At 30.7% G+C, this 10,714-nt stretch overlaps 1 protein-coding gene across 1 annotated transcript; it reads right to left on the bottom strand.

The window, feature by feature from the left end:
• Positions 1-315: 315 nt before the first annotated feature.
• LOC133792737 (UDP-glycosyltransferase 87A1-like) lies at positions 316-6,023 on the bottom strand. The gene is made up of 2 exons (XM_062230650.1): positions 5,462-6,023; positions 316-1,532 (listed from the first exon to the last, which is right to left on the bottom strand). The coding sequence occupies exons 1-2, from the start codon at positions 5,952-5,954 to the stop codon at positions 553-555; spliced, it is 1,473 nt and encodes a 490-aa protein (XP_062086634.1). The 5' UTR covers positions 5,955-6,023; the 3' UTR covers positions 316-552.
• Positions 6,024-10,714: the final 4,691 nt, after the last annotated feature.

Here is a 10,714-nt window from a genome sequence, read left to right as displayed (position 1 = left end):
AGAGTGAGTACAGGAAGTAATTACATATTTAGAGGAGAGAGAGAGAAAAAGTATGGATATAATTAAAAAAACATTAAATTATTAAAAAAAAATAGTAAACGGGAAGTTTGAACGGTAATAGGAGTTAAATATGAGTTGGCAAAGTAGATGAGGTGTTGAAATTTAAGTGGCCGAGACAGGGAGACAGAAAAAATGGGGACAGAAAATTTTAGTCCGTTGTCCGTGGAAGGCTCTTTTTTTAGTGCGACATTAGCACATTATCTTTAACGTCATGTCTTGTGCTAAAAGGCACAAACACAAAAATACAAATAAAAGTAATAATAATACTCCACCAATAATTTTACTGATTCGTCCAAATACATAATTATTAAAACATGACATCTAAACATACAGACACTAAGAAATCATTCAGTAATTGTTGGCCCTAGACAGAGCAATGAAAACTACTACAACAAAACATAATTAAACACTCACTTGAGCCTTATTATATATAACCTCACTTCCTTTACCTCAATATTTCGCTCTCTTAAACACAAATAAAATACTTACAAATCAAACGGTTGAAATCTGAGAAAACTCCTTTATATCTTGATGTGCAACGTTTGAAATAATCTGAGAATAATCCTTTATATCTTGATGTGCATCACTTGAAATCTGGTTGATAAAAGCATCAAGGTTAGTACAAGTTGACCCACCTTTGAGGGTTGCTTGACGAATGGCCTTTTTGAGTTCCTTGCATCTTTCCCTCATAAATTCTCCCTCAAGGCATTCCGCATCCATAAACCTCATCACAAGCTTTGAGATTTCATCTCTTGTCACCAAACTTTGATCACTCCCAATTTTCTTCACTCTGTACCCAATTTTCCAATCATCGACTATTTGTTTACTGTTAGGCATTTGGTCCGAAAGTATAGGGTACGTCAACATGGGAACCCCAGCAAAAACGGCTTCCAATGTTGAACTCCATCCACAATGAGTCCAAAACCCACCAATAGAAGGATGACACAACACCTTCAATTGGTCACACCAACCAACTACAAACCCATTATCACCACAGCCCTCTTTCACCTTAGATGCATCGTCCCCACGTGCCACCCACAAGTACCTCGTGCCACTACCACGCACCCCAGCCACAAACTCATCCAACTGGGCACCTGAGACTGAGAGAAAACTCCCAAATGAGATGTACAGCACAGACCTCTCGGGTTGAGAGTTTAGCCACTTGAAGTAGTCAGGATAATTAGTCGTGGTTTTGATTTCGCTAGATGTATGAGTCTGGTCTAGTAAGAAATAAGGAATAGTAGGTCCAACGGGGTAGATGGGGAAGGGGTATTTGGCCTTCAAATCGTCGAACACTTGGGGTTCGAGCTCGTAGACTGAACTACAGAGAAGAAACTGGGCTTTGGACACACTTGACACTGCACCTCTTTGGAAGTTTCTATGGATCTCACTAGTAAGAATTCCGCCTTGGATATCTCCCAAACGACTTGCAGACATTCCCGGGATGTAGTCTACAATTTCGTGCCCCCGCTCTGTAACGTACACATACAAACAAAGTGTCAAATATTACTATTTTTTTAAATGGTCAAATATTAGAATTTACAAGCCAATAATGATAAATGCAAGACAAAGCCAATGAATTATTTGTAGGTAGTATGTGCACAAGTTCCAATAATTGTAGTAGTGTTATTATTTTAAATAGAATTAGTGGATTTGCCGCAACTTTTGTTATTAGATTGATGTTATAGCCTAGTTTTTGAATTTTTGATATCTTTCTTATTAATGTGCAACAAGATAAGAAGTGTTATTTTATGATTGGTTGACGATATTCTATAATATTTATTAATTTCAAATGTATAATATTTATTAATTTCAAATGTGTGAAATTTAATATAGTATTACATCAATAGCAATATGGCACTCATTGTGATGTGGGGCACTATTGGTGGCCTTAGCAATTCTCTAGATTTTGCCATATATATTCTTTTACCTACTAATAATTTTTTAGATAGCATTTTTTTTTACCACTAAGTGGTAAAGTAAGTATTTTTTACCCTCCTAGTTTAACTAACATATGCAAATCATTAATTACTAAGGGATATAATAGTTTTTTTCCAAGATTTATTATATAGCTATTTTTTCTTACCAAAATAACTATGTATACAAGATTTATTATATGACTACTTACATACAATTATCAACTCATTACAAAAGACATTATACTTTTAATATATATATATTTTTAAAATTAATATATGAAAAAAAAAATATAAGCTAAAATATACAACACTTTAATATCATGAAATATTTTGGTAAAATTATTATATTTGAAGTCACGTTATGTTGTTAAAATAATAATAAATATAACTCATGTTACCAAAATATAACAATCATATTACTAGGGAAATAATTGTATGGAGAAATGCTAAAGACTCCCTCTAGGGTGTCCAACATCCTATATTATTACTGGTGCAAGTTAATATCGAGTCATACATATTTTAATTAAATAAAAATTAAAATATATGAGACCCGATACTAAATCACACGAATAAGAATATGTCACGTCTTAAATTGGTGGGTACCATGCTAAGATGCCTTGTAGCAATGCTCAATTGTATAACTTCCACTAATAATGGTACATGCACACGCAATGTACTAAATATTACACACAATCATTTATCAAAAAAAATATTAATCACTCCTTTTTTATTATTGATACTATTATAAATTACAAAAGGAGTTACTATCTTTTTTGTTGAAAATATATTTATATATTTATTTTCACTAAATTTCATGTCTAGTATATTCACTTTATTTCCAACCAATCATTGATAAATGGGCAATAAATTTTCTGTTATTTCAACAATAATTATTTTTTTAAAATATATATTACCTATAAGGGTGAGATTTAGCATATTGCTTTTTCATGTAGCCATCAATTGGTTGTCGTCATTGATATATTGGTTCTGTCACTATAATTATTTTAAAAAATATATATATTATCCTTTTCTTTTAAAAAAAAATTCATGAAAAAAGGCAATATACTACACCTCACGGTTTTCTGTAATATCAATACGACTTATTACTAAATAATTATAACTAAATTAAGAGTATTGTTATAATACATTTTACAGGGATTCAACACTATATAAAAAGGTATTTTATGTATATATTAGAATTAATGACATTATTTATTAAAATTTAATAAGTAATGCTAGATCTTAAATTTAACTACACATAATTAAATGCTATCTCATATCTTATATGGTATTGAGTACCTTGACATGTTTATAATATTAATTTTAAATTAAGTGTTATTATCATATGTTTTAATATAAATTTTGGAGTGACTAAAAACAAGATTATATACAGTATTTGTAGTGAGTAGTTAATAAAAAAAATACTTGTCTTATGTTTTAATGGCTATATTTTCAACTGATTCCCATTAAGTCAGTTTTCTGAAAACATATTACCAGATTTAACACACAAATCCACTTATTATTACACCGTTTAATATGTACGCCGAAATATAAATAATGGGACACAATTAACGCAAAATTTAAATAATTAATAATGACTACCCATGAGTTATACAGAAGCAAATGAGGGGTAGGTGGCTCCTTAGATTTTTATTTTGTTTCCATTCAAAATTTGGTCTTTATAATTTATTTTTACTACAAAAGGAGAGGAGACAGATTCTAAGGATTCCAAACATGGATCCAATAATGATATGAATTTGGTTACAGGTATATATATGTTAGATACAATAATGTGAAACACAAATTTGCTTAATTTTATTTATAAAATTTATTAATTATTTTTATTAATTTTTTATAATTTTTATATAAATTTCAAATAAATAAACAATATATTATATATAAAAGAATAACATAAACATAGTAAACAAAATTAAACCAAAATATTATTTATGATTTTTTAAAATATATTTTAACTTTTTAAAATATAAATGATAATTTTTTTAATAAAAATAAAGATTATGTATTATATATTATTATAATGATATTTTATAATAATTAAATTTATATTAATATAAATATTAAATATCATTAAATATTATAATAATATTATTATTATCATAATAATATTTTATATTATATGAATTTAAATATTATAAAATATTTAGTTTTGTATTATATATTATTATAATAAATATTTATAATATTTGAATTTATATTAATATAATTAATAAATATTTATTTTTAATTATTTTTTAATGTATATTTTATTAAAAATTTAAAATATTCTACTAAAGTTAATAAAAAAATTATTAAAATTAAGAATTTTTGTTCTCTACACATTTTTTAATATATAAAAATAAAAGATATGAACAAATAAAAATATAAACAATTTAATTGAACTCGATCGTATATATGGCATTTATTTTCTGTGTTTAGAAGTTTATCATGAGAGTTTTATTTGGTTAACCAGGAAGCCCATTATTAATCCTCCTTTTCAGTTCTGTATGACAATACATGCATTATTTGTTCCCTTTCCCAAAAAGAGCATTAACTATCACCCAATTTATATAATATAAATTAAGTTATACTTTCACTATTTCAAATAAATATAATTAACTGTACAAAAATATAGGCAATTTTTATGGAAGGGGATAGAAAAAGAGTCTTATATGTTCTTGACTACAGTGCCGAAATACTAGTTTAAAAATAGTTTGCTGCACGCATTACTGATTCTTTTTAATACACGTGAAAGATAACATATTTGAATCTAGTTTTTGGCACTATAAATTATTCTTAATTTTCTGAAAATTTGTACGATGTTCTTAATAACTATAATATATACGATCATAAAAAAATTGTGTTGAAAATTGTTTATTGGTCGGGAACACAAAAGAGCCCTAGCGATGGTGCTGAATTTCTATCCTCTGCCATAAAAATACAAATATATATATATGGAAATTCTATTGTAGGGGCTTCAAAAAAAGCTCCACCGGTGGGACTATTGTGGATTCCCGACTTGTGAACAATTTTCAGTGTGATTTTTTTTTATGACCGTATATTTTTTAATTATTTAGAGCATCTTATAAATTATAAAAACAAAATCTAAATAATTTAGAGTACCGAAAAGTAGATTCAAATAAGTTGTTGCATGAGTGTGGAAAACAACGTGATTGAAACTAATTTTGAGAATCTAATTTTGAGCATGGTACATTATTCAAAAAAATTTAAAAATTTACCGATGTTCTAAATATATGCAAAAAACAAGACATAGAAAAAGATCCCCAGAAAATTGTTTTACTAATCAGAAAGCCACCAATATATTTATATATATATATATACTATATATTCACTTTGCACATAGATCGATAATAATAATAATATATATTTTTTTCATCATCTTGTTTGTTAACTACACCTGTCACAGTGAAAAAGACACTATTATGTATCAAACAAATAAAAAAATATCAAAGGTAAATATGCACCTGAGAGGTCGACTGGGAAATGACCGTTTTGTACGAGGAGATCAAAATGATGGAGTACCGAATACACAGAACCGGACTTAGGCCAAAGAGAAGCCACCGGAATATTCCTCCGGTGACCGACGCCAACAGCCCAAACCAAGTTGGTATCAGCTACGATAGCACTGACTGGAAGGTCAAGTCTATCGAGGAACTCCTCAAATGGAGACTCCATCAAGGTTGACACTGCCCTAACAAAGCCAGGGAAGTCCTTCGCTCGATCACGCTCGGAGGGTATCACATTCGGAATAGTGCCGAACCGGATGTTGTCCGGCTTCGGCTCCGAACCGATCAAGCCCAGCCACTCTTCCGTCACCACGAAGGTGATGATAATGTCGTCTTTCCTCGACACTAGCTGTTTGCAAAGGTTCATTATCGGGTTGATATGGCCTCTGCCGGGATAAGGCAGTGCCACCACGTGGCAGTATAGGGCTGGTTCTACATTTAGGGCACCCATAACGGCAGAGGAGATATATATATATTTATATAAATTATTGGTTTTGTTTGGTTGAGTGCACGGAGCTACATTAATAGAGTATCCCCTATTTATAGATCGGAGATCAAGTACTTTACCTAAAAGACCTCCAATCATATAGCATGTGCCATTTTTATTTTTTGGGAGTTATTTATTCCCTCGCCTCAATTTGAGGTTTTTCACACTTCGCGTAAGACAAAAAAAACTTATTGTAGTTCATTTTTGTTTTTTTTATGTATTTACCTTGTACAACCAATTTTACAATCGATTAGTACAAAAATCTATGCATTCTCTTAAAATTGGATTTCAATTTTTTTTTTAAATGAAAATGAAATTGATGGAGTACTTCGAGGGTATTAATGTAATTTAGTAATTTAGTTGAGATGTACTACAATGCGGGAAAATGTATTGTCATTTAGTAAGTTTGTATCATTATGGGTGTTGTTTAGGAAAGTTGCAACAGTAAAATTCGATTAATCTGAGAATTTGATGCCAAATAAGAGTTTATTATTGAAAATGAGTGAAAATTTATCAAGAATATGCCAAAATTAAAATAAAAACAAGTATTGCCAGTTATACAATAATAAACAGTCTAATTTCTTCTAAAAAAAAGTTATACACCATAATCATAAACCCCTGCTTACTCTAAAGCAATAGTAATTCATCAATCTCAAATGTTTCACAATGATGTTAACTCATCAAGAAACAAAAACAACCAAACTACAATAAACAAAATAATTTCAACTCACCACCCACACCACAAACAATTCATACTATTATTAAAAAAAAATTAACTCTGCCATAACCCAATCACTGAAATACTAAGTTATTTCCAAAAAAACATCAAACCCAAAAAAAAAAACATAAACCTACTAAATTACCACTTTCAAGCTTGATCCTTCTTGCTCACATCAGAAGATAATACAACTAGAGATGCAATTTTTTAAGGTGAATCATGCTACAACTTTTACTCTCTTCACTGACCCTACTACTGCTAAAATAAAAAATTTCAGTTCAAAGCAACAACCGAATACAAGTTTTTTTTGTTTTTTTACCATAATATAATACAAGTTACTTTACCAATTGCACACAATAAAATATTATAAAAAAAAAAGGTACAGACAAACATATACTGTACTAGCCAGTAAACAATTTTATCTGAATTCATTACCCCTACTCATATTTAATCAAATCTCAACCGTTTTACAACCCAACTGACGTTTTAAATCCCTCGAAAATAGAAAAGGGATGGAATAATTCGCTTTTATTTTTTATTTATTATTTTTTTATAACTACCAAACTTTTGACACGTGGTTTTTATAAGATCTCATTTATATTAGTTTGTATGCATGTTTTTTATTGCACAAAATAACATATAATAGAAAAACATAAATACATGCATAGAAGTTATTTTTATATAGAGATTCGTAAATACAACAATAAAATAAAATTATTAGAGTACTTACGAGATGTGTAACATAATAATGACTACACTATTTGGATTCTCTAACCTTTTGTCCTTGTTGAATGTCCGTATTGTAAGGAATCCAAACCACTTTGAAACAAGACAACGGTCTTCCAAGTCTTTCTCCAAAAAATCTAGTGTTTGTGTGGGCAAGTCTTAACACATGAGAAGAGATTTCCTAGTGAGAAAACTAAGAGAGAGTGGACGGCTAGGTATATCATATTAGTAGTGAATTTTTACCTTATCAAATTTAGCTTTTTAATGCATTCTATAAAGCTAGTATATATAGGCAATTAGCTAGGACATAAAATAGGTTTTAGTTACTCATTTTGTTTAATTATTTAATAATTATAATTAATTAAATACTTGTCAAAATTAACTAATTATAATTTTGACATTTATTTAATTTATTTTATTAATATTAATATCAATGTATCAATATTAACAAAATTGTCTCAATTGGCTATAATACTCTCATTTTGAGACTTTGTAATAAAAACCTCAAAGTTTCTTCTATTTCTTTTATTTTCATTGACCTAGTCAATATAATATTTTATAATTAATAATTAAATTAATTATTCAAAACTACTAGGTTCATTTTGATAAGAGATGACACAGGTACTATGGATCCATGAACTCAAGCTCTAATAAGTTACCGTGAGTTTATTTATAACAAATAATCTCACTATCTTATTAATTCCTCGTGACTCTACTATAGACTCATAATTGCACTCTTGAATTCATAGAACGTTTTACACCAAATGTAAATACGTTATCCATTGTTATAATCGTAACCATCATTAAATCCTCTATAGATGATCTACTAATGAGATAGGTGCAAATTACCGTTTTACCCCTCATTGGTATTTTATCATTAACTACCACTAAGTTCCTTGTAAATGATATTTCCGTAAATTTAATTACAGAAATGAGTCCTCTATCATTTAACACTTGAACCAAGCTATAAGAAAATCATCATTTCACTTCTTAAACATAAGCTATAGATTCCATATCTATGATAAACACTCCCACTCAATTATACTACCAAATCTCCAATATGTAAGTATGAGCTAATCCGTAGGGTAAGCTGATAACGAACAAATCAAAAGATTTGAATAATACAATTAGCAGAATATTAATCACTCAGAATTAAGATTGAATTGATCTATGGTCAACATTGTGATATGATTAGATTAGATTATAACGATACTTACTTATCTTGCCAATAATCAATATCGTTCCAGTCCAATGTAACAAAATACATCCAATCTTATCTACTTGGTCAATGTCCTGGATATGACATCACACCAGATGTGTAAGTAGATCTTATCGTAGATTACCCAATCAGTAAAAATCCAGTGTACTGATTTAATCTTAAGACAAAATGCTTTTGAACATATAATTACAATTATAATCTACTGTGACCGAGTCACTGTAATTATAAATATACATATGTTCGGGATTTATAAACGATTGTATTAATAATAATTAATCATGTAATAAACACATGTAAACAACGCAATTTGATTGAACAAAATGATTTCTACTACTTTATTGATAATGAATGAATTACATAAGAAATGTGGTTTTATAAGGGCATAAAACCCAATAAACTCCCACTTGCACTTTTAAAAAAATGCGACATTTCTCTCAAACCCATTCCCTCTATATTCTTTAAAAAAGTTGTCTCTCCCAGTGTCTTTGTGAAGGGATCCGCAAGATTTTCCTCAGATGCAATCTTCATGACCTTCACTTCTCCCCTTGCCACATATTCTCTGATGATGTGATACTTCCTTTCTATATGCTTCGCTCTTTTGTGGCTCTGAGGTTCTTTAGAATTGGCTATCACCCCATTGTTGTCACAATACAAAATGAGGGGTTTATCTATTTCTGGAATAACACCAAGATCTGTATTGAACTTCCTCAGCCAGACTATTTCCTTAGCTGCCTCAGAAGCAGGTATGTACTAGAATCTGAGATAGCAGATTGCTTAACGCTTATCCATATCACAGCTCCACCCCCCAAGAGTAAACACCATTCCAGAAGTTGACTTCCTGTCATTGACATTAGTCCAAAAATCAGAATCGCTATAGCCTAATGGGTTCAGAACTCCACCCAAGTAGACTAGCATATAATCCCTAGTTCGTCAAAGATATTTTAGTATGTGCTTGACCGCTATCCAATGTTCCCTTCCCGGGTTTGACTGGTATCTGCTCACAACTCCTACTGCATGACAGATGTCCAGTCTAGTGCACAACATAGCATACATTAGACTTCCAACTGCAAGTGTATAAGGAATCCTTCTCATATCATCTTCCTCTTCAGGAGTTTGTGGAGACTGCTTTTTAGAAGATGGATTCCACATCAGGACGGTATACATCCTTTCTTTGAATCTTTCATAGAGAAACACTCAAGCACCTTATCTATGTAAGCTGCTTGAGATAGAGCCAAAATTTTGTTCTTTCTATCCCTCAAAATCTGGATACCAAGAACATAACTTGCTTCACCCAAGTCGTTCATGTGGAATTGAGTTCTCAGCCAGTTCTTTATGTCTAATAATTTCTTGACATTGTTTCCAATGAGCAAAATATCATCCACATAGAGAATCAAGAATACCACAATATTGTTTTCCTTAAGTTGGTAAACACAGGGCTCGTCAACATTCTGCTCAAAACCATAGGTTTTAATGATTTCATTAAACCTTAGATTCCAAGAACGCGATGCTTACTTAAGTCCATAAATATACCTATTCAACTTGCACACTTTCTTCTCTTGTCCAGTTACTTTAAACCCTTCTAGTTGATCCATATAAATGGTTTCGTCTAGGTTCCAGTTAAGGAACACTGTCTTGACATCCATTTTCCAAATCTCATAATCAAGAGTTGCGGCTATGGATAAGAGTATGCGAATAGACTTTAGCATAGCAACCGGATAAAAAATTTCCTCATAGTCAACTCCTTCTCTCTGGGTATAATCCTTTGCCATGAGTCAAGCCTTGTAAGTCTCGACCATTCCATCAGATCATCTCTTCTTCTTGTAGATCAACTTGCACCCAAAGGCCCTAAAGTTACTAGGTGCTTCTACAAGATCCCAGACGGAGTTAGAGTACATGGACTCGATTTCCTGTTTCATGGCTTCAAGCCAAAGATCCTTATCAGCACTACCCATTGCTTGTTTTAAAGACAACGGATCATCATCACGTGTGTCCCCAATGACCATGTTGGTTTCACCATCCATACGATAGCGGATCGGGGTACGAGAAACCCTCCCACTACGA

This window comes from Humulus lupulus, chromosome 7, assembly GCF_963169125.1.
Source record: "Humulus lupulus chromosome 7, drHumLupu1.1, whole genome shotgun sequence".
Taxonomy (NCBI): Eukaryota; Viridiplantae; Streptophyta; class Magnoliopsida; order Rosales; family Cannabaceae; genus Humulus; species Humulus lupulus.
Note: the sequence above shows the minus strand (reverse complement) of the source record. Positions and strands in the feature narration are given on the sequence as shown.

Excerpts from the sequence above, each read along its gene's own strand:
- LOC133792737 (XM_062230650.1), bottom strand. The coding sequence starts at position 5,954 with ATGGGTGCCCTAAATGTAGAACCAGCCCTATACTGCCACGTGGTGGCA. Across the intron at positions 1,533-5,461 it reads TTTCCCAGTCGACCTCTCAG|AGCGGGGGCACGAAATTGTA; the intron begins GTGCATATTTAC and ends TGTACGTTACAG.